This window comes from Meles meles, chromosome 9, assembly GCF_922984935.1.
Source record: "Meles meles chromosome 9, mMelMel3.1 paternal haplotype, whole genome shotgun sequence".
Taxonomy (NCBI): Eukaryota; Metazoa; Chordata; class Mammalia; order Carnivora; family Mustelidae; genus Meles; species Meles meles.
In genome coordinates, this window is record NC_060074.1 from 77,997,835 (window position 1) to 78,022,184 (window position 24,350).

At 38.0% G+C, this 24,350-nt stretch overlaps 1 protein-coding gene across 1 annotated transcript in view; it reads left to right on the top strand.

Moving 5' to 3' along the window:
• PPP1R1C (protein phosphatase 1 regulatory inhibitor subunit 1C) overlaps window positions 1-23,267 on the top strand; it is a 113,992-nt gene extending 90,725 nt beyond the window's left edge. The window contains exon 5 of the mRNA XM_046019578.1: window positions 22,962-23,267. Within this exon, the coding sequence (XP_045875534.1) occupies window positions 22,962-23,050 (89 nt within the window). The 3' untranslated portion in view covers window positions 23,051-23,267. The remainder of the gene's footprint in view (window positions 1-22,961) is intronic.
• Window positions 23,268-24,350: the final 1,083 nt, after the last annotated feature.

Below are 24,350 nucleotides of genomic sequence, written 5' to 3' on the forward strand. Positions count from 1 at the left end.
TCTCTCTGCCTGCTTCTCTGTGATCTCTGTCTGTCAAATAAATAAATAAAATCTTTTAAAAAAAATTAAAAAAAAACACATTCTGAATGCAGTTTCCCAGGAATGGTGATATAATCTTAATTTCTTTAAGAATAAATTTAGGTAATATGCCAGGGTTTGAAAGTCAGGTGTTTTCACATGGTAATTGGTAAGTTTCCCATAACATGTAAAGCCACAAACTAAATTTTTAACGCCTAAGTTCTCTATTCAAACACACACAGTCTTCATAGTTACATAGGAACATAAGCCATTATTTAAAAAATAAAAACTTTAAAATTTGAAAATAAAAATAGGCAACTTATTTCCCAGGGCAGATCAAGTTATTCAAAAAGTTTTGCCTTTCTTTCCCAGAGACACTGAAAGCAGTTAACCAAGAACCATATTAAAAGAGAAAAAATGAATATATAGTTTTGGATATTTTGTGCTTGTGGTGCCTTTGTTGGTAGAGGACTTTTTTTTTTTTTTTTAACTTTAAAGAAGTAATAAATTACATTGGGAAAGTACTGACATTTAAGAAGAAGTTAGAAAAAGCAGAAAAATAGAACACACAGATGACTGAGGAGGACTAATTAAGTACAGCACAGGAACCACCAGTAGAATGACCTCTCAGAAGGCAAGAGAAGTTGAATCCTCAAGAAAGAGTGGCAAAGGCTGAGGAATGGTGAAATTAGGTTACAACTTGAGGAACACCAGTTGGATTAGGTCAATCAAAGATTGCTACAAACAATTTTGGTGAAGAGATTGTAATGGAAATTATATCAGAATAGGTGGTTGAGAGCACAAGAGGTAAGAAAGTGGGCTCAGCTGCATAGACAGCTCCTTTCTTTCAGGATAAGACAGATACAAGCAAGAGGAATACAGATGGTTAGAGGAGGTTTGTGCCTGTTTGCTTACTTTTAGAATAGAAGATAGTTGAGTACATTTTACAAACTGAGTGGAAGAAGGCAGTAGAGAGAAGAGAGAATGAAGTTCTAGACAGAAGGCAAAGGCAGATCCCTGAGCGGACTGGAGTTGAGGATGTGCGTGGGAATCCTCCTAAGACCACCGGCACTCCCAGTCCCCCCTACCCTGCTCTATTTGTCTTTTCTCTGCAGCTTTGGCTACTTTCTACATAATTCATGTATTTGTTACATTTATCACTTGTCTTCTCCACCACTCCACCCTCAATCTCTTTTATGAATTTTTCATTTCCTACTATTCCCACTTATCCTTTAAATGGAAGTGTCTTCCCAGGGCTATAAACTTCACAGGGGCAGAGATACTTATCTTTTTTTCATTCATATATTTCAAGCACCTAGTAGTTGGTGGGCACTCAATAAATACTCGTTGAAATAATAGGTATTGGATTGTACAGTTTAAAAAAAAAGTTTGGATTGGCTTGAAAGATTCTATTTTTGGGATGCCTGGGTGGCTGAGTTGGTTAAGTGTCTACCTTCAGCTCAGGTCATGATCCCAGGGTCCTGGAATCAAACCACATGTCGGGCTCCCTGCTCATCAGCGAGTCTGCTTCTCCCTTTCCACTGTGATCTGTCTCTCACTGTGTCAAATAAAATCTTTAAAAAAAGAAAGATTTTATTTTTTCTTTTTTACATGTGAAGTAGGAATAATTAAGCTGCAACTTACAAGAAAGGTAAGGTAAAGAGAGAGTTCATATATACTGAAAGTTTAACGTTCAGTATCAGATGCAGTGATCAGATGTTATTTGTGGAGTAACTCATAAGCCCTATTTAAATGGCTCACAAGCCCTATTTAAGTTCATCATTTGTTAATCTCATATGATGGTTTATTTTCTTTTAGTAAATTGGCATCATTTAAACAGTAGATTTAACTCACTGTTTCAGATGTATGGCTTGTCATGGAAAGCAGGAGGAGGTGGCAATGCTTAACTCATCTCTGCATGACAGCAATTACCTGGATCTGATCTGAGGCTGTCCCGGTCACCACCACCCTCCAGGACTTGGGCTCACAAGATAAAGCATGTGATCTTCATTTGCCAAAGTCTTACCCATTCACTATGATATCCTCAACACTTATGTCTACTGTCAGTCACTATTTACTATTGAACTTGAGCTACTATTTTTTCATAGTAAAGCTTCTTCATCCTGCCTGGCCTCTTTGGGCAAATGTGTCTGCAATCGATAATACTGATAGTATTCAACTAACAAGTAATTTGTGTCCCAGTGGGAGTTTCTAGAAATTTAGAAGTAGATGAAACTCCTCCCCACAGCTAGTCAGGCTCTACATGAGCTGGAGTCTCCCATCCCATCCTCTGAACTCCATTCACAATCTCCACTTGGCTTTAAATGCACTCCTATTTTCTGTTTTCACTGGCCCGCTTCCTTTTTCTTAAATATGTCAAGCTCCCTCTAGTCTCTGTGCCTTTACATTTTCAGTTTCCTTTACTGCGATTTCTTTCCTTCAGATAATCAATATGGCTGACTGCTAATTTGGCCACATGTGCAAACATGCATTAACAAGCAGCTCCTTCCCTCAGAACCATACAAGTTGTTCTGAAATCTCAGTGAATTTCAGTTTTCCGCCCTTTTAAGTTCAATAAGCAGCTTACACGAATGGCTTACTCAAGGCAAAGGGGACAGTTTCCTAGTGGCAGGATTAATTTAAATTGCCAGGCAGAACCATGTGACAAAGACTGCACACAGAACAGATTGGACTCCCTAGATTCTACTCTGAAAAATAGGCTTACTGGATACTCAAACCGTACTCATGCAAATACAAGTGTGCCCATTCAATGTATCTAGCCAGTAGAAATATCTCGACTGAAGTAGAAATATCTTTCCCTGAAGAAAAATATTCCTAGCACATTATAGACTAATTAATAAACTTTCTTATATTGATTGGAATTACAAATGGGGCTCCTGTGAAGTGGCTTTAACATTAGGGTCCTTCAAATGCTAACTAGCTCTCCTTGGAGTGTTAGTCCTGATTAGTGTACTTTAAATATTAATCAACTGTCCCTAAGGGATAGATAAAATTAACACGTATTTACTCCTGTACATATACGCTCACACGTATCCCATTCTCTATTCTGATGTGTTTTGCAGTACATCACAGGAAATATAGGAATTTTAGATAGGAATCACTCATACGTAAGCCAAACAACGAGAATACTTTCCTCCCCACCACTCCCAAACCAATTTTGAGTGAATTGGCATGAAAATAAAAGATTAGTGACATACATCGCTCTCCTCTCAGGCATCTCTGCCTTTCATGTGATCAACAGATAGCATCCCCTCCCCTTCCCTTACCTCAGATGTTGTCCAGGTCCTGATTCTGTCCCTTCTCTTCTAAAAGCCAAAGTTTCCCTTTCCTTTCACATGCATGATAACCCTACATTTCTCTCTGAATCCTAGATACCAACAGATAGCCCAGGCCCCAAAGCCCCAGCCTCCATGATTAATGAATTTATCAAAACAACAAATGTAGGTCTTTTCCTCTGGAGGATTTGTGTGTCAGCAATCTAGAAAAATAAAACAAAATTCCCCACATTTTACATCTGTTCTTAATAAGGACAGATGTATAGATTGAGTTCCAAACACTTATGAACACATTTTGAAACACAATCTGTTCTTAATTTGTAGACTTCTTGACTAATGGAAATAGAAAAAAATGCTCATTAACTTTGGATTTTCTTCGAATATGATGGATGTGGTTTCTTACGATGATATTTATAATGTAACAAAAAGGTACATGTTGTTCCGTCCCAACACACAGGAATATACAGTTATTTGTGTACAGAGTACTAACTAAGAACAAATATCTAAAAGTAATTGGGAGATCATAATAAGCTTCCTAAAATAACTCTGTAGGAAAAAAAAACATGAAAAATTTAATTCTAGTAATCGACTCTTCAACAGATGTAATCTGTCTCTCTGTATTCTTTTAGTGATGATATTTTCTGGGAAAACAATCAGGACTGAGGTTATTTGCAATTTTGCAATATTGTTGGTACAGGAAGTAGTTCAGGAGATGTTGGAATTCCTAGGACATTTCCATAATTTATGGGAAAAGTACTTAAGAATACTTGAAATTAGTACTGTCCTAGAAAAATATCTGCTTTATCCCTTACTAGCATCAGCCCTGCAAATAGGCAAAGAACAGAGACCTATCTACATATTATGATGTAAAGGGGCAGTACTAATTTCCTCTATCATCTCACCTACTGCCATTATTTGAACCTTTTTTTCAGAGGTATGAGAAAAGAATACAAATTCTCCAGGAAAAAAAAAAAAAAGCTAAAATGTTCATCATATTATGCCTCAAAGGCATGGAGGAAGAGACTCAATTAGGAAGAGCTTGTAACTCAAATAATGAGATCTTGACCCAAAAGGAATGAGAAAGTGGATGACCTGGTAGAAAAAGAACTAGATTAAAATTTAGAAATTTGAGTTCTGATGCTAGTTCTGATATTGTCTTGCTAAGGGATCTTGGGCAACTCATTTAATTATTGGCAAACATATTTCTCCAACTGTGAAATGAGAATAATTGCAGTAGTCCTTCCCACGTTTCAGCATTATGTTAAGAGTAGAAAAATATGTTTATTGTCCTGAAAAATTGAAAAGTGCTATATATGTTATTACTATTAATAAAAAGGATGATAGAATTAGAATCAAGAAAATAATAGGAAAAGCAGAGCAGAGGTCCATTTTAGGTTAGCTAGTGCTAATCATAAACATTGATAGTATAGGACGAAGGTGCAAAGAAAGGAAAGAAAAGGAAATTTCCAAAATAATCTTCTACCCCAAGACAGATTAAATGTTCCACCAGGAGGTTGAAGTAAGCCATGTATTAGCTGAACCTTAATTCTGCCTAGACTTTGCTGAGATCATAATGTAAGGGTAAACTAGGTGAGTGGGAAGACATAGATGAACAACAGCAAAAGTATGGCATCAAAAATTGTAGATCCTATTTCCATGTATTTCAAAGCCAAATTGAAATAATGATTAGGAGGAAGCTCAAGAGCTAACTCGAGTATTTAAAACTTTTTTATTTACTATGTTTTTCTAGAGTCTTCAGGAGATTGCTTTTAATGTGCTGTAATATCATATTTATCAATATCTCGTACGTCTTCACAATTTACTGGAGTAGATGTTTAATCTGAGAAAACTGACAAGTTTTAATCATTATAAAGCCTAAGTTGTGGTAATTTTGGACAAAACATTTTAGAACCACTTAAATTCTGTCATCTGGTTGTTTACAAATCCACACAATGAGAGCTGACCAAAAATGTTCAGGGTTTTGTGGTAATAAAATTATTGCCTCAGGAACCAAAGAAAGCATGAAATAAGTTGCAATGATTTTGACCTCTGACCTGCAAGTCTATGATATCCATCCTTCAAAAGTTACCTTGCCTGTAAGGAGACAATTATTGATTTTGTAAAAAATCTCCTAAATTTTCTCTATTACTTTAGTTCTAGTAATGAGTCTAAGGTTTAGATTTAATCTGAACACTCCTGAGACATAATGGAATATTTCCCATTTTTGTCTCATTCTCAGCTCATTATATATTACATTCAAAGCTGGAAGTAGAGGCAAGAAAGAAAGAAAGAACAAACAAGAAATACCCCAGTTGCCTTCCATTTCTCTTTCCTGTCTTCCATGCCAAAAGAAGGTTCCAGGGAAGATATAAGATAGGGAGAATAGACTATTCAGGTCACTTTGGGTTTTACATGTCAAAACCCAAATCTAATTAGTTCAGGCAAAAGGGAAATTTATTGAAAGATTACTCAGTTACTTTACATTAAGGGAAAACAAACTATTAGGAAGGGAGAGGAAGCAGCTGAGCCTCAGGAAATAGATAATCAAAGGCTGTCTGTCTTCCATGTCCTTCACTTTGCCTGTCAACCTCATCATCTTCAAAGTTCCCTGCAGATGAGCCCTCTTCTCATGGAGGAAGTATGGTCATCAAAAGTAAACAAGTTTAACATCTAACACCACCTATAATTTCAAAACTCTTGTGTAATGACTTGGTTTCAAATAGCAAAATCATGGGGGAGGGATTATGATTGGCCCAGCAAGGGTCAAGTACCCCTCATCTTGGCACGATGGCCCAGGGGCAAGGTAACATAAGAATCAGGCAGTGCTGATTCCGCATGTTTGGAGAGGTTCCTAAAGGAAAGTAAGTGAAAAGGAGTCATTCCCTGTAAACAGGGGAGGGTAGAGAGTATGGCTGAAAAGACTAATCAATAGATACTCATTATATAAGAACAAATCAGGAATACCTAGGAGATAATATTATTTGTTGAGAAATAAACACGTCTTCCTTAGAAACTTAGAAAATTGTAATTCTTATTTCTGCCTACTTCTGTTTATATTCTGATAGTACTATTGGCAAATTTTCACAACATGCAGCTTCCAGTTATAAAAAGGGACTGTGGGGGCGTCTGGGTGGCTCAGTGGGTTAAGCTGCTGCCTTCGGCTTGGGTCATGGTCCCAGGGTCCTGGGATCAAGCCCCACATTGCGCTCTCTGCTCAGCGCGGAGCCTTCTTCCTCTTCTCTCTCTGCCTGCCTCTCTGCCTACTTGTGATCTCTCTCTGTCAAATAAATAAATAAAATCTTTAAAGAAAAAAAAAGGGACTGTGTCCTGAAACTTGACTTCTAAGAAATTTGGATCTAAAAATTCATAGAATCAGTGCTACAAGTGGTATTTTTTAGGTCAGTTGATGAAAGTAGAATATAATGTGCCTAAATTATTACAGTAACAGTCCATTTCAATATCACTGAACATTCATTAGAGTATCTAAAGGGCCCAGCTTCCACGCACCATGGAACATTTTACCTCTTAGTGATTTACCCCTAGTGGACATCAGGCAACCAGATCAGAGTTAGGTAGTAAGAGAAGGCAGGAAAGGGAACTCTGCTGGAATTCCCAGGCACTCTCTGTGCCTGGTGCAGTATGATGTAGAGAAGATGGAATGAAAGTCTCACAACCTGTGTTTTAGATTAAGCGCTACTTGCTGTGAGACTTCAGAAAACAGGTCTTGGTTTTCACATCTTAATATGATGATGGTGATGGTGGTAGTGATGGTGTGTGTCTGTGTTAGGGGGAAGTTGGGCTGCTATTTAAATTCAAGACTACCTTTTAGGGGTGCCTGGGTGGCTCAGTGGATTAAGCCGCTGCCTTCGGCTCAGGTCATGATATCAGGGTCCTGGGATCGAGCCCTACGTCGGGCTCTCTGCTCCGCGGGGAGCCTGCTTCCTCCTCTCTCTCTGCCTGCCTCTCTGCCTACTTGTGATCTCTCTCTGTCAAATAAATAAATAAAATCTTAAAAAAAAAAAAAAGACTACCTTTTAAAGTTCTTTCAACCCTTATACTCCTGTGATTAAGAAAATGTGCTTTCTTACAGCACAATGGCTACTTAAGGGAGGGCAGTTCTCTGAGCTAATAGTTGTATGGGGAGGGGACCAGAAAGGAAGTAAACCAGGAGCACAGGCTATTCTTCTCTGTCCGTTGGTTTATGTTTTTCTTAATAAACCCTCTGGCTGACAAGGGGGCCAGACCAGTCTCTTTTTCTGAGGTCCCCTGTATTATCAAATGAAGTAATGCTAAAACAATTACAAAAAGGGTAGATTTGTCAATATTTTCATTTGACACAATGAAACTTATGATATGATACAATTAAATTATTCATAATTATATTTACAAAAAAGAATAATTCATGACATAATCCAGGTAGAATGATCCAGTAGTCAAATATGTGTGAAGTTTAATGAGATATAATTTTTAAAAATGTCAATAAATTCATCCATAAATATATCTGTGAGTGTTTATATGAACTCATTTGGAGAAATATTGAAAGTTCAATTCATGGCCAATTTTGTGTAAGGTTTAGATTTAGCCAAATGATTATCTGGCATTTTGTGTGAGAGATGCTACTTGTTTCCAGTCAATGTATCAAACCAAAAATAACAGTGTAAGGGCCTATTCAGCCAGAGCGGGCCCCACCCCGGTTGAACTGCCATCTTGTTGTAAAACTTAAATTGACTTTGCCCCCCCTCCCCAGGGGAACTTACTTAAAAACAAGTAAAAACCAGTCCCAGGTAACAAAGTCCAAGTACAAGGATGGGTCAGGCCAGATGGAGGTATTTAATCAGTGGGGGCGCATACTGTCTCCTAGCTTCCAAGGTGATGGGCTAGTTTCCATGGGGTGAATTGTAATTCATTTAGCCACCTGTGTGTGGCCAGGCCCAACCACATGGTCTTTGCTCTATAAAAGTTAGTCTGGAAAGCAGGGAGGGGTTTTCCTCTCTGTAAGGGGCAGCCGGAGCGGTCTGTTTGAGGGTTGGTCTGATTCTTGATGCTTGGCGTGAAATAAAGCTTTGCTTGACCTTCGCTTTGTATCAGTCTCGCTCCTTTAATCACGGACCCATTATTGGGTTACCCATTTTGGGGGGACCAAACAAACAGTGCTGTTTATTCTCAATAATTTCATGTTATTTCTAGAAATCTGGTGATTACCTTATCAGTTATCTATGCATTTTTTTCCTCAGAGTAGTTTCTATTATTTGAGGGAGAAATAAAAATAAAGAACTCAGAAAAGTTAAATACGTGAGCAGTAAATTTGGGGAAAAAAATTGAAATGATTTTACATCATTTTGGGCTGGGTTAAGTCATAGACGTACTTCAAGAGAATTCTTCCTCTCAGACTGTGGGTTTAATGAAATTCAACGTGGGTTTTGAAAAACTTGAATTTTTATTAATAATTTTAGAAGTTTTCTAACACAAAGATAACAAATTTTTATAAATTGAATGCAATGTGTATACACTGAAACCAAGATTGTTTACTTTCTTAAGAGAAGAATTTGAAAATTCAAAAGCCATGGTCTTAGAGCAATTGACTTATAATGTCTTGAGCAGGCTGAAGTGGTTCCAGTTTTGGTAATGAAAAGAAATTTTTTTCAGTAAGTGTTGAGAAACTAAGAAATTAGGTAAGTGAATACTTCTTTTTCCTAGTTACTACATTTGAGTATCATAAGATAGAAATAGCAGAAAGTTACAATTTTAAGCAAAAAAATTTATTAATTTTTTTCTTCCTCATGTAGACTATATAAAATTGCTCCTGCCTGTAGAATGAGTATACACTTGCTCGTTTGCATCAAGTATACTTAATAAAATCAAAATTTAAGAAGAAAGAAATAAAATGGTATCAGCTCATCTAAAGAGAGTTTGCCTGGTGGTGGGTATTATGGGGGGGGCATGTATTGCATGGAGCACTGAGGTGGTGCATAAACAATGAGTTTTGGAACACTGAAAAAAAAGTAAAATAAAATAAAAATAAAAAAATAAAAAGAGTTTGCTAAAGATATGTAAAAAGAAGAGATACTGTGATTTTACATATGGGAGACAAGTGGAACAGACCAACTGTAGGGCAGCACATCAAAGAAGAAAGTAGGTCAGTGAGCCCCATGGCAATACAATGAATTGCTGTTATTTAAAGGGATGGTCAGAGAGTTAAGCTGCCTGTGAACAAGAATGCCTGTGAGAACAATGGTAAATGAACAGAAAAGCAGGGTCAGAGCAAACCAGTTGCAAGGCTCAGAGTGTGAACTTCATGTCCTTGGGTCGGGCAGAGGATGAAACAGCAGAACAATGTCGTCATTCAGAAGCTTCCTGGCGGCAGCAAGCTGTATAATGAGAAGCAAACTGAGCTGAGGCCCTCCACAGACAAAGTGGAGGAAAACAGCCTCAGGATATGAAGAGAACTGAGCAGAATTTGAGACTGGATGTTAACTAGCAACTCATCAGGATGAGTACTTTCCAATAAAAGAAAATTTTAAGTAATAAACACTGGGGAGACCACAATCCTTAAATCCATTTGTTGTAAAAGATATATACTCCATGGGATTAATTACTTGTGTTTAGGGATCAGAGCAACATTATATATTGGGCAAGTACCATTTCTTGTTTCCATCTTTAAGATTTACTATGCATTTTCTTGAATTGTAATTGCCAAGTCTAGATTGGTAATCTAAAAAAGTATAGGAGACTGAGAAGAACAAACTAACTTCAGACCAAGAACACTTTACTTTTTCTGCCATAGACGATGTGACTTAAATTGGTGGGGCAGAATTTTATTCATCTGAAAAAAAAATGACTGGGTTGAAAATTATGTATACTTTGAATGGGGAATACTTTTAATAAAAGTGAGGTTGAAGTCAGTTATTTTTTCACTTAAAATGAGCTGAGCATCTATGCTGTTCAGGCATTGTTCCAGGAGTGAAAAAATTTAATGATTTTTTTTTAAAGATTTTATTTATTTATTTGTCAGAGAGAGAGAGAGAGTACAGGCAGAGGCAGAGGGAGAAGCAGGCTCCCTGCCGAGCAAGGAGCCTGATGTGGGACTCGATCCCAGGATGCTGGGATCATGACCTGAGCTGAAGGCAGCCACTTAACCAACTGAGCCACCCAGCCATCCCCCAAAATTTAATGATTTAAACAGGAAAATAAAGTAAGTTTTTTAGGAAATGTTAAAGCTTGCTTAAGAGATGTGGTTACAAGTTTTATGTGAAAGTGGTCTTCAAGGCTGTAAGTTTCTCATCAGTTGCGTTTCCTTGTCTAGGTTCAGGCATTAGGAATAAAAAATTGGGTTTTATCTCAGTTGTAATTTTGTTAGGTATAATGCCCTCCTTTATTTCTGATAATTTTCCTTGCTTTGAAGTCTATTCAGTCTGAAAGCATAATCAAGTCAACATGTGTTCCTTCTTTGGTGAGTTACAGATAAACCAGGTGGAGTTGACATACAAAGTCAACTTTATTTTTGCAGCAAATAAGGAGATTGATGAAATTCTAGAACCTAGGTGAGGTTCGGTGGGCTGAGGTCCGGAGCCGATGACCAAGAAAGAATTCTTGAGACATCTTTGGTGCAAAATGGTGGTTTATTAAAGCACGGGGACAGGACCCCTGGGCAGAAAGAGTTGCTGCCCAGGGTTGTGAGGGATGGTAGGTTATGTACCCTGCCCTTGGGGGAAGGTGAGGGGAAGGGAGGTTTCAAGGGAGTTTTCATATGCTAAAGAGGGCCTACAAGGTGCCTGGATACTCCCGGAGATCTTCCAGCTTGATCAATGTTGTCTTTTGGCAAGCTATTAACATCAAGATAGTTGGGAGATTCCTGGTGGGATGTCACAATCCTGCTATCAAGCATCTTTGTTAGTGAGATTTAGATTCAAAAGAGATTTAACTATATTTACATTTCCTTCTACCTCAGCCTCCTTCAGTTTTTTTTTTTTTTTTTAATATTTTATTTATTCGACAGAGAGAAATCACAACTAGGCAGAGAGGCAGGCAGAGAGAGAGGAGGAAGAAGGCTCCCCGCGGAGCAGAGAGCCCGATGTGGGGCTCGATCCCAGGACCCCGGGATCATGACCCGAGCCGAAGGCAGAGGCTTTAACCCACTGAGCCACCCAGGCGCCCCCCTCCTTCAGTTTTGTGCCTGGAGGGGAGGGCGACCAGAGGGCTTGAGGAACTGAGTTATTTATTTGCCTCTGGAAATTATCGATAGCACAAGGTAACTTCTTTGTTTGTAGATCTCTAGGGCATTTGTAAACCAAGGGGAACTATGTTTCTCGTTTGTGCTGGTTAGGGGTACCTGAGGAATGTTACACATTTTACTGAGGGGAGCGGATGGAGAGGGGGTGCAAGGTGCCAGCTTTTGCTTTGTCCTCAGTCAGCCTCCTGCTCCCTCATCATATCACAGGGAGTAACTTCCAAAGCTGTGATTCCCTGAACAAGGGTGGGCGGGTTCCTTTTATTTAGGGTTAGGATAAGTATTTAAGAAGGGGAACCTTGTCATCATATGTAGAGGCAGGCATAAGGTTGTGCCTTTTGGAAACATGCCTATACATACATTATATGTAATGTAAATGAGGCTTGTACTACTTGGGCAGAGATTTTAGTATTACAATGAGGTAAGTGTAATTGTTGGTCATTCGTGAGGTCACTCCATGGTCCATCTGTGCAGGCCCAAGTTGGGGTTATGCTTAAACTGGTCTGGGTGGTCTGGGCAGGCACTCTCTCTCAAGGGGCAATTTTGCTTTCCATTTGCTTGAGTTTAGAGATAAGCTGGAAAAGAGCTTAAAGAAAAATGTGGGGGGACACCTGGGTGGCTCAGTGGGTAAAGCCTCTGCCTTCGGCTCAGGTCATGATCCCAGGGTCCTGGGATCGAGCCCCACATCGGGCTCTCTGCTCTGCAGGGAGTCTGCTTCCTCCTCTCTCTCTGCCTGCCTCTCTGCCTACTTGTGATTTCTGTCAAATAAATAAATAAAATATTAAAAAAAAAAAGAAAGAAAAATGTGGGACAAATTGTGAATGAGTACAAACAGGTGGCCAGTTAAGATGAAGATCAAGTCTTGAGGTCTAGCTGGTGAAAAAGTAATATGGCTACTCCTGCTTTCTTTGATTAATGTCAACAAAATATATTTTCTCCACTCATTTATCATTTTAATCTGTACATATTTCTATATTTAAAGAAATTAATTTTTTAAAAAAGATTTTATTTATTTTATTTGAGAGAGAGGAAGAACAAGAGCAAGCATGAGTAGGGGAGGTAGGGAGAGGCAGAGGGAGAAGCAGATGCGTGGCGGAGCAGGGAGCCCGATGGAGGTCTCAAACCCAGCACTCTGAGATCATGACTTGAGCCAAAGGCAGTAGCTTAACCAACCTATTCATGCAGGTGTCCCTATTAAAGAAATTTCTTATAGACAGTCTATAGTTGGGTCTTATATTAATAAATACCACACTTTCTATTTGTTGCCCTTGTTGTTTGTCTCTATTTTTGTCTTCCAATCTTTCTTTGCCTTTTGTAGTTTTTATGGAGCATTTTGTATCATTATATTTTCTCTTCGTTCTTAGTTTATTGGTTATACTTTTTTAAAAAAAAATTTAGTGGTTGCCCTAGAATTTGCAATATACATTTACAACTAATCCAAGTCTACTTTCAAATAACACTATACCACTTCACACATAGTGTGAGTACCTTATAATAATAATGCAATAATCTTATTCTCTCGTGTACCTTATATGATCACTGTCGTTTATTTCACTTATGTATAAGCATGCATAAACATATATATAAAACATGTATACATAAGTATACATAAATGAATATATTATTGCTATTATTACTTTGGAACATCAGCTGTTAGATCAACTAAAAATAAGAGAAGTTAAGGTGTTTTTTTTTTTGAAGTTAAGGTTTTTATTTTATCTTCATTTACACTTTCATTGATGATCTTCCTTTTGTTATATAGTTCCATGTTGCTGGTCTATGTTACTTTCCTTCTGTCTAAAGAATTTTGATATTTCTTGCAAGGCAGGCCTACTGGCAACAAATTCACTCAATTTTTATTTGTCTGAGAAAGTCTTTATTTCTCCTTCTTTTTGAAAGATAATTTCACGGTGTATAGGATTGTTGGTTGCTGCTTTTTTTTTTTTTTTTTTTGGTCAGCATTTTAAATATTACTCTTCATTCCTCTCTTGCATAGTTTCTGAGAAGTTGGATGTGATTCTTATCTTTATTCCTCTCTAGGCAATTTCCCCCACTCTGGCTTTTTTCAGTATTTTTTTTCTTTTTCTTTGATTTTCTGTAGCTTGAATATTATATACATAAGTGTACTATTTTGGATATTTATCCTGCTTGGAATTCTGTGAGCTTCCTGGATCTACGGTTTAGTGCCTAACATTAATTAGAGAGAAATTCTCAAGTCATTATGGCTTCAAATATTGCCTCTATTTCTTTCTCTTTTTTCTCATTCTAGTATTCCCATTACCTGTATGTTACATCTTTTGTAGATGTCCCACAGTTCTTGCATATTCTCTTTCATATTTTCCTCTTTGCTTTTTCAGTTTTGGAATTTTCTCTTGTTATATCTTCAAGATCAGAGATTCTTTCCTCATCCATATCCAGTCTGCTAATGAGACTGTCAAAGACATTTTTTTATTTCTGTTACGTTTTTGATCTCTAGTATTTTTTTTTTTTATTCTTCCTTTTTTTTTATTCTCTCCATTTCTCTCCTTACATTATCCATCTGTTCTTACAGGTTATCTATTTTTTTCCATTAAATTCCTTTGCATATTAATTATAGCTTAAAACACAATTCTTGGTGTGATGATTCCAACATTCCTGTTACATCTGACTCTGGTTCTGATGGTTGTTTAGTCTTTTCAAACTGTGTTTTTTGCCTATAGGTTCCTTGTAATTTTTGTGGGAAGGTGAACATGATGCTCTGGGTAAAAGGAACAGTGGTAAACAGATTTTTTTTTTTTTTTTTTTTTTTTTTTTTTTTGGACAGAGAGAGCACAAGTAGGCAGAGAGGCAGGCAGAGAGAGGGGGGGAAGAAGGCTCCCCACTGAGCAGAGAGCCCAATGCCGGGCTCAATCCCAGGACCCCGGGATCATGACCTGAGCTGAAGGCAGAGGCTTTAACCCACTGAGCCACCCAGGTGCCCCTTCAGATCTTTAGTAACATGGTGGTAAGGGTTGGGGAAGAAGTGTTCTATGGTCTATGAAAAGGTTCACCCTTTTAGCGAGCTTGTGCTTGTGGACCGTAAACCTCACCAGTGCTTCTTGGTCCCCCTCCTCCCCACTTAGGTGGGATAGGATGGCTAAATGGGATGGAATTTGGTATTGCTCTCCCCCCAGGTAGGTTAGTCTTTGATATAATCCCAGAAGGTTAGGCTCTGGTAAAAGCCTCCTGAGAGGTGAACTTGTTAAGAAGAATAGAATGCTCTGTTTTTGAAAATGGCCACTATGCTCCTTCCTTTTGAAAAGCATGAATTTTTTCTCAGATTTTTACTGTGAGAACCTAGTAGAGCTCCAGGAGATAAAATACACGAGACTGTGAGGGCCCTAAACAGTTACTCTCCTGCCCCCCGAGTTTTAATCTGTCCATCTTATTCACACTGAGCCTTCAGGCATTCATCAGTTAATATTGGCTCAGGTTTTCCTGCCCTGGCACTAGTTTCCACATGGGTTTCTGCTCCAGCAAGTTGTGTTCCTCTATATCCACCTTTCTGTATTTCCATATTTTGGCAGTGGTTTGCTCTGTGACCTTGCTTCTCTAATGGATCTAAGAAGAGTTTGTTTTTTTTTTTTTTCAGCTTGTTCAGCGTTTTCCTTGTTAAAATAGAGTGGTGACGTCAAAGCTTTTACATCGTGGACTCTGGAGTGAGTCTTTAAAAATGCTTTGAAAATCAGATCATGTTGCTCCTCTACTCAAACAAACAAACAAAAACACCAAAAATATCTGTCCGTAACTTCCCAGAATAACAGCTAAAATGCTTATAACGTCCCCTGAGACTGTATATTGTCAGGCTCCTCTTCCGCCCAGCCTGAGTTCTGCTGTCTGAGCTTACCTTCCACTATCGCCTCATTGCTGACACTCTAGGCTCATTGCTGTCCTGGGATAATGGTAGACATGCTTCAGACAAAGTGTTTACAATCCTTGTTCCATTTGCCTGGAATGGTCTTCTAGATAGCTCCACGACTCACTTCTACCTTCTTTACATCTAGTCGGGGTCATTTCTCCTTGTGAAGAAGCTCTGTTGTTGTCAGAGGTTTCTCAGTGAGATTGGAATCAGAGCTGGATGATTTGGCTATGTCATTGGGCGTATATTGACATCAGGCTATGGTAGCCTATAGAGATCATTGCTTCAATAGAAAACTACCCTGCCTGGAAGACAGAGCCTTCTAAAATGCCAGCACAGGACACCTTCTTATGGGCATGCTTAAAAACACAGACAGCATTAGCTTCTGTGGCTGTAAATGCAACTCTCCTTTCGTTATTTTATTTTTAGTGCTTTCAAGACTAACCACTGACTCCTGCTGATTGATGCATTCTTTATTTTAGACATGCTATTGTGTTCAATCAATGGCAGTCAAGTCTTGCTAGCTAGGGAGCCGTTCTGTCCCTTTCTAAAGTGAAACTGCTCAACACATTTAGCTCCATTATATGGAGGCTTAGAAATTTAACTCTATTTCTGAGTTCATAGGTAATGCATTAGCTTAGAAGCAAAAAGGAGTATTGGAAGGGCACTTGACTATAGAGGGCAAAAGAGGTACTCAGTCCCTCAAAGTGATTCTCATCCTAGGCTGAGTAGTAGGATTCTCGCAAAATTCTGGCTCCTGCCTCATACTTACTTGCAAAGATGTGGGCAATTTACATTTTAAGTAAGACTAAACTACTCTCCAGAAATATTATTTGAATTCACACTTCTAATAGACAGTATGTAAGTGCTCCTCCTACCCTATCTTCTCCTTTGTATTTACTGCTAAATACCTAGGGTTTACTCTTGGGCAAGAGCTTTGGTGAAATGTATCATAGTAAAAATATACATAAGATATATAATATTCACAAATAGTTATTAATATCACATAAACATGCTGTCCCTATTTCTGTATATGATGAATAGAGATGCATATCACACATTTAATCCTCTCCAGAAAAATGCTTCCCTGAGTAATAGGGTATTAAATGAAATGACCACGTGTTGAATTGCAGTTAATGTTAACTGACCAGTCACCATATTAGAACAGAGATTAACTGTACTGCGTATATGTATATTTACTTCAGATAAAGTAGAAAATAGATTTAAGGTGAGTTCAGGTCATGATAATGTGTTTAGCTTTCATTCCGAATGAAATTGATATATCTCTTGATCTCTGTGACCCTAAGTATATTTATGTATAGCTAGGCATTATAAATGAATGACAAGAATATTAAACAAATACATATGAAAGCATTTTGGGAAATGGAAAGCAGATTTTCTGTCTGAGAGATGATGGGCCTGCTGTATCATGGTTTGTTTTTTTTTTTTTTAAGATTTTATTTATTTGAGAGGGAGAGCGAGAGCACAAGTAGGCAGAGTGACAGGGAGAGGGAGAGGGAGAAGCAGGTTCCCAACTGAGCAAGGAACCTGATGTGGGGCTCAATCTCAGGACCTAAGCTGAAGGCAGATGCTTAACTGACTGAGCCACCCAGGCCCTGCTGTACCATTTTGTAGGATACATTATATCCCTCAAGTATATCTAGCATGATTATTTTGATAAAATTTGAAGGGTCAAAATACCAGGGACCATTAGAACATAATCTTTAAAAAAAAAAAAGATTTTATTTATATATTTGACAGAGAGAGACACAGCACGAGAGGGAACACAAGTAGGCAGGGGGAGTGGGAGAGGAAGAAGCAGGCTTCCTGCCAAGCAGGGAGCCCAACGTGGGGCTCAATTCCAGGACCCTGGGATCATGACCTAAGCCGAAGGTAGATGCTTAACAACTGAGCTACCCAGGTGCCCCTGGAACATAACCTTTATAGGGCCACTGAAATCACTCTTTCATATGTAGTAGGCCTTCAGAAAATGAATGGCTGTTAATTGTATTTTGCAAATAATTTTCTTATATAGAACTCAGACTTTCTGTTTCCTTTACTCTATCTAGTATATTGCTTAGTAAATAGCTCTCCAAATTAGTATCTCCCAAGTTGGAGTTCTTTTTTCCCATATCAGAACTCTCCAAATGTATTATTTGTAGTACTGGTCTGGAACACATATTCACAGAATTAACATCATTTATGTATACATCATCACCCTTTGACCCTCATCCCCATTTGGTCTGTAGTTGTATCTCTCCTGTGCCTAACACACAGCAGGGACTTTATTACTTTATGGTATTTAACTCCCATTGCTTGATGACTACTAGGTCTCATCTCCCAGACTAGACCATGATATGTTTTCTGTGTCTCCCAGAATCCTGTCTCAGGTTTCAGCACAGCAAAGAGAAAGGCTGCTTCTTTTCTGACCATCTGAACATTATTTGTAACTTGGTTCTATTCTGGGAATGTTCCTGGGTGAGATTAAATTCTGTAACTTTCTGATTCCAAATTCCATTAAAAACAGTAGCAATAACAAAAGACTGGCAAATTACATCTGAATCTATCAGCTATGTAAAATTCTTGCAAGGAATGTAATAATAAAAAAGGCACTTATGATCTTAGTGCCTGATTTTCCTTCAGGTTTTAAATTGGGAAAAGGTCAGTGACAAGGCAAGATTGGGTCCTGGTGACCCAGGTGAAGAGCCCCCAATAGGAATTAGGGTTTATGTCCCAGGTCAGCCAATGAGTGCTGTGTGAATTTAAGCAAGTCGTTTGCACACTGATATTGCTCCTTCATCTTTAAGCTAAAGAGATTAGACCAGGATTCATATTCACAATTATTTGTGGGTCAGAGACCCCTCTGAGATTCTGCTGAAAACTATGAGCCTTTTTCCCCCAAAAAGCACAAATACAACTATAAATAGAATTCCAGAAGGGTCAGAGACTCTGTAAAATCCACCCACATATTCCCTAGAGGACTTTAGAATGATTTTTAAGGTCTAAAGTATGTGGTTGGGGGAAAAAAAAAAAAAAGAATCCATTTACATTTGCTACTCCCAATGTGAATTAGTTTTTAAAATGTGGATTTGAGCCATTTATGTCATTAGAAGTCATAATTCCTTTTTTTGTAATTTAAAGTACTCATAGCAGAGCAAATTTTTCAGTAGAAGATCTCTTTTATGGATTAAAAGCATCTGAGGGTCAGCAAGATAGTCTCTCCCGTTACACAATGCAGGCTTCCTTCTTTTTTTTTTTTTTTTTTAAAGATTTTATTGATTTATTTGTCAGAGGGAAAGAGCACACACGCAGTGGGAGAGGCAGAGAGAGAGAGAGAGAAGCAGGCTCCCTGCTGAGCAAGGAGCCCCATGTGGGACTCGATCCCAGGACACTGGGATCATGACCTGAGCTGAAGGCATCAGCTTAACCAACTGAGCCACCCAGGTGTCCCTGCAGGCTTCCTTCTATGACCCATCTCAGAGACAGACATTTAGCTTAGACTTGAATCCATATAGTGATGAAAGCTCACTCACATGTTTGTTGCTGGGCAAAGAGTTTAGGAATTTTCTTTTCTTCATTGAGCTGTAATCTGCCCTCACTACATAAATGTCCACTATTGACCCTATGTCTGCTCTCAGGAGCTACTTAGATAAATTTCAGTTGTTTTTCCAGTGTGTTAGGAATTCAATGGCAGCCTCTTTTTTCCTATCTTAGTTACTTACCAGGCATTCCAGTTTCAAAGACAATTGTTCTAGAAAAGTGATTTCATAAGACTACTTTTAATCTCAATTACCTTCTCCAGTGGAACTCTTGAAACAGAGAGCTCACAATCAGGCATCCTATTCCAGAAAAGTCTGTCAACCTATGGTTAGGGAGCATTTCTTAAATTGCTGCCTGCTGTTAGGAATGCTCTGACACCACCAAGAGCCTAGTCGCTAAACAGGTAACTCTGCTGGGTCGTGTTGGAATTGTGATCACCTGAAGCCCTTAACTATAATCAGCTGAGGCCCCACTCAGTCTCTATTTCTTAGAGGCAAAGAAATCTTTCTAAAAACAAACTACGTGTTCAGCAGCACCTTATCCACATCAGCCTCTTCCCTGCTCTTGGAAAGCTTTGGGAATACTAGTTTTATCATTCATCATGCCATCTTTCCCTCGGGGTGTTATGTCATCTACAAATGTAAATAAGCCTGGCTTTTTTTCACTCCAAACTAATTGATAAACATATTGACCCATGGCTTGCCAAACATAAGCTTCCCTCTGTGGATTCATTATTCATAACTCTTCACTCAGTTACTTCACAACTTCATCCAACTCACTTTTAACAGCCACCTGATCTAGAAAATGGAGAAGAGCAGGAGGATTATGTCCTGTTTGGAGCAACATTTATTTCCTTTCCTTTTCTTCTTTTACTCAGTCTCATTTCCTTTCCTCCAACTCTGTTTTCTTCATTCCTTCATACTGCATATCTTGGTCTTAACTTTGGTTGCTTTTCCTGTGTTCATTTGCTATGGAGAAGAGAACAACTATTGTGTTTTTTGGATCTGTTGGCTTTTTCTTGTGTGCAGGGCTGGCTGAGTCTGTTTGCTCCAGGAGCCTCTTTGCTGTATGCTGTGCAGAGTCAGTCCTGTGCAGGCGAGGTGTTTCAATATATGCTTGTTAGCATTCTACAGAGGAGGCGGCTCTGAGGATTTTCTCAGGCCCCCAAACCAAGTCATTTTCTTCCACCTTCAGAATTACCTTAATATTAAATGAAGGTTTAAAGAAAATGTAAATATAAAGTATCTGTGTGTTTGGGAAAAGGAAAAGGGCATGGGGAGACAAATTATTAGATGGTCCTCACAGACCTCACACAGACCTGTTACTACTACGGCCTCCGTAACCAAACAAACATTACTCATAGGAAAAAAGACTCAAGACACAAGTTAACCAACTATCCGTTATTCAGTGGAAAGATGACATGAATGTAAATTGCTTTGAGAACCAAAGAACGTGTGGTTCTGTAGAGATGTTCATGTTGTCAACTCTCACCTCACCAAATCTTTCACCTAGAAATAGTTAATGTCACTCATGAAAAAGGCTAAGAAATGCATCTTCCAGGGTTTGCCCAAGTGAGTGATTTTACTTTTAAAAAGGCTTCCTTATATAACGCTGTGACCATTATTGGGTGATAAAATAAATTAAAAGCAAGTAGGCCTATACTCAAGTAAGGAAAATGATGACTAATTATTTAGTAAGTTGGACTTTTTGGTTACCATATTTTCTTAATGTTTCAGCCCCTCATATAAATGAATCAATGTTGCCATTAAGTTACTAACTCTAATTTAAAGAAAATTGTCTTAAACACAACTTTATTACTCTGTAGTTGCCTTGTGCGTGAAAGGGATGAGCTCTGGAGGTAACAGAACCTTTTCAGACTGGGAGAGGTACAGACAATTTCAGTTTAGGAAAGTGAAATGTGGCTGAATGATTACTGTGCTTTAATATTCCAGAAGGAATCCCAACATTGTCTAAGCAAGGTTAATGGGTACTGCAAACCTATAATAAATCCTAAAGAATGAGAGGAAAATCTGTATCAGCATTCAGAAAACTAAAGGTGAAAATGAGTTAGGGTCTCCTGACAATGGAGCTTTAATGCCTCATTCATTATTCATTCAGTTAGTCATCAGTATACTGAGGAAATAGGATGTGTTATAACTTCTCTTAAAACTACACCATCCTTATAACTCTGAACAAATCACTTACCTTCTTCAAGCCTAAATGTCACCATCCAGGTATTTCTGTCATGGAGTTGTGAGGTTTAGTGACCAAGGTATATAAGACCCTAACAGAATAACTGATTGGATGTTTATTAAATGAATGAATTCCCTTACCTTCTCCTTAACATTTAGACATCTCCCTCCCACCCTGTAATTGATGATATATAAAATAATCTCCACTTGTTAATAATAAATGTCCATCTACAGTTTTGGGTCAACAGGAATTTTGAGTGATCTGTGTTTACAGATGAAATTAAAGTATTTAAATATTATTACAACTGATCAAATATTTTTGCAAGATAATCCACCAAGCCCAAGGATGTTGTTCTTTGCCAAACAGCATTCTGAGGCTTGCTGACTACAGTACCTGCAAATCCACCTTTTTTTTAGTTTTTTTGTTTCATAACAAACATGAGCAGTGACTTCCTTTCATTTATCAATTCTAATCGAATATTTTTCAGTAATATTTAGAAAAATCTTATAAACCAATTTTCTAAAATGTGAAACATGTATTAAATTTTTCATGTTAAGTAGCAATGCATGGAGTGTCTGCTGTTATGATGTTTTAACAGAACAGGACCCAAGTGAAGCAGGAGGTAATTCTTAGATTTTGAGTATATGGTTGTGGTAGTTGCCTTTTGGTTTATACTCCAAATTTGGGTTAATTTTGAAATCTTGAAAAAAAATATGCCAAAGACATACACCAAGTAATTTTTTAATTGTATCAGTCATTTATTCAATCAATATGGATGAGTACATACTGTTTGCCAGGCATTGTGTTTGAGACCCCAAACTGAAATTACATAATCTTGACATCAAGAAATTTGCTCTAATGAGAAAGATGTGTTAAAAAAATCAGTTCTGTATGGTAATTTATATAAGAGAAAATGATCCAAGAACAGTAGGGAAATATTAAAAAAGCCTAGCTAAGTCTGTGTAAGGAATTAGAGGAGCCTTCCCAGAGGAGGCAAGCTGAGGCAGAGACATGAGCAGGAGAATATCGGGTGGGTGAGTAGGAAGAGGCTATTTGGCAGTGAGAAGACAACGAGAAGAGCATCGAGGCTTGAAGGAGCCGGGAATGATCAGGGAACGTGGAAGAGTACGTTAGTGTCCTTAACTAGTAACTCATAAATTACTGTGAAAGGGGGAAGCAGGAAGGGCTGGGAAGGAATGAGGCCAAATAAGTAGGGAGAGGCCAGGATCTATAAGCCTGTGGAGCAGGCAGAGGTGTGCCAGTGTTTTGCCTCTCTGTGGGCTGTGGGGGAAGTTACTGGAGAATTTTGTATACAGAAGTTTCGTAATCAAATGAATACGTTCTGATTCCTGAAGGAGACTAACAATATCGTGATTCTTTTGTTGTTTACAAGTTATAGAAATGGCACACACACCCCTTTGTTCCTAGGGGTTTCTTCAGTGGTTCTTGTTGTAATGGAATTCGGGGATGCCAAAAGAAATATTTGAACTAAATGATATATCAGAATTACAATAAGAGCCTGTGAGCAGATTTTTAGTTAACAGGTTTTTAATAGGCTGTGAGGCAATTCTTAATGGAGAAGATTTAATTATAAAGGAAGCCTGTCTCTAATGGAAATTTGGCTGGGTGTGTTTTGATTTTCTCAGTGAATTAAAAGGTTTATATAGGGTTAGATGGTTGAAATTCTTGTGGAAAACATGTATACACCAGCGAAAACTTTCCACTCATTTTCTTTATCTCTTGCAGCAAAGCAATGAATCTGCTAGAAATAAATTTCACTTAAATAGAGCATAATTTTTTATAATTTCAGGGGTTAAGCATCTGAAAGGCCAGAATGAATCAGCATTCCCTGAAGAAGAAGAAGGTGTAAACGAAAGAGAGGAGCAGTGGGAACATTAATTACGGGTCTGCAGCAAGAAGGCTTCTTGGGAATAACTGAACTATTAACTTTTCTGACTATCCCATGGAAGGCCGCTCCTTGACCTCCAGAAGCATTCTCCACCTCTGCTCTCCACACTCATACAATAGTAACACACCTCCTGGGAAGCTCTCCCTTGATTGAACCTTAGAACCAAGTACAGATTGTTCAATATTACAATTAAAGAATAAACATTTATTTTATGGTGATTTTTCTTTTTAATGACATTTGCATAGACATTTGCAAACATGTGAGTGTTCTTACTTTAATACTGCATAGCTTAATCTCTCATGTCCTACTGATGTGGTTTGCCTTCTAAGGTGAAATGTAAATAGCTTCACTTTAAGAGTAAAAAATAAATATTAAATACATTTAGACACAGTGTGTCCGGGCTTAACTTATAGAGGAAGTTTTTAAGGAAACTTTTAAGTTTCATTTATCATGTTTCTCTATATAGAACCGTATGTGGTATTTATTTCTAATGAAGAAATCCCCAGTTTCTTGATTCAAAAGATCGTAACGTATTAGTCTTTAAGTATTGACCATCCTTTTTCCTCCAGCATGTTAATGGCTAAAGGACTGCAAAGGTCTCATTTTTCTGAGCTCTGAGAGATATATTTCCCAGCATTTCCACTAGCTATTAAGAAAGAAAAATGCTAAATCTAAAATAAAATATGCCAAAATCTCCCCTGCCACTTTTTTGGTTATCACTTGAAATATGAGCTATTTCTTAATGCATTTTAAGGAATCATTAGTATTTTATAAATCTTCTATTATCATCAAGTAAGAAATTCCATTAATTCATGGATATAGTCATTCATTAACTCAATAATTATTTTTAATGAGTTTATCTTCAGCAAACGACTTTGCTGGGGGTTATAAAAATAAAGAAAAGATAATTTCTTATCCTTAGAACTGATAGAAAAAGTAAAGTGTCAGTATAAAGCAAGGTTTTCCAGAACTATGTGTGTGTGTGTGTGTGTGTGTGTGTGTATTGAATAAGACTTTTGGTTGTTCAAAGTTCTGGCTCCAGGACAACATTAAGTTGTAAAAAAACATTTGTAAATGTTGTAAAATTTGTAAAAGTTGTAAAAAAACATTAAGTTTATTTACTTTTTTATTTTAGAGCTCAGTATGTGCATGGGCAGGGGGAGGGATAGAGGGAGAGGGAGGGGGCAGAGAGAGAATCTCAAACAGACTGTGGTGCACAGAGCCTGACACTGGGCTTGATCTCACAACCCTGAGATCCGGACCTGAGGGGAAACCAAGAGTCAGTCACTT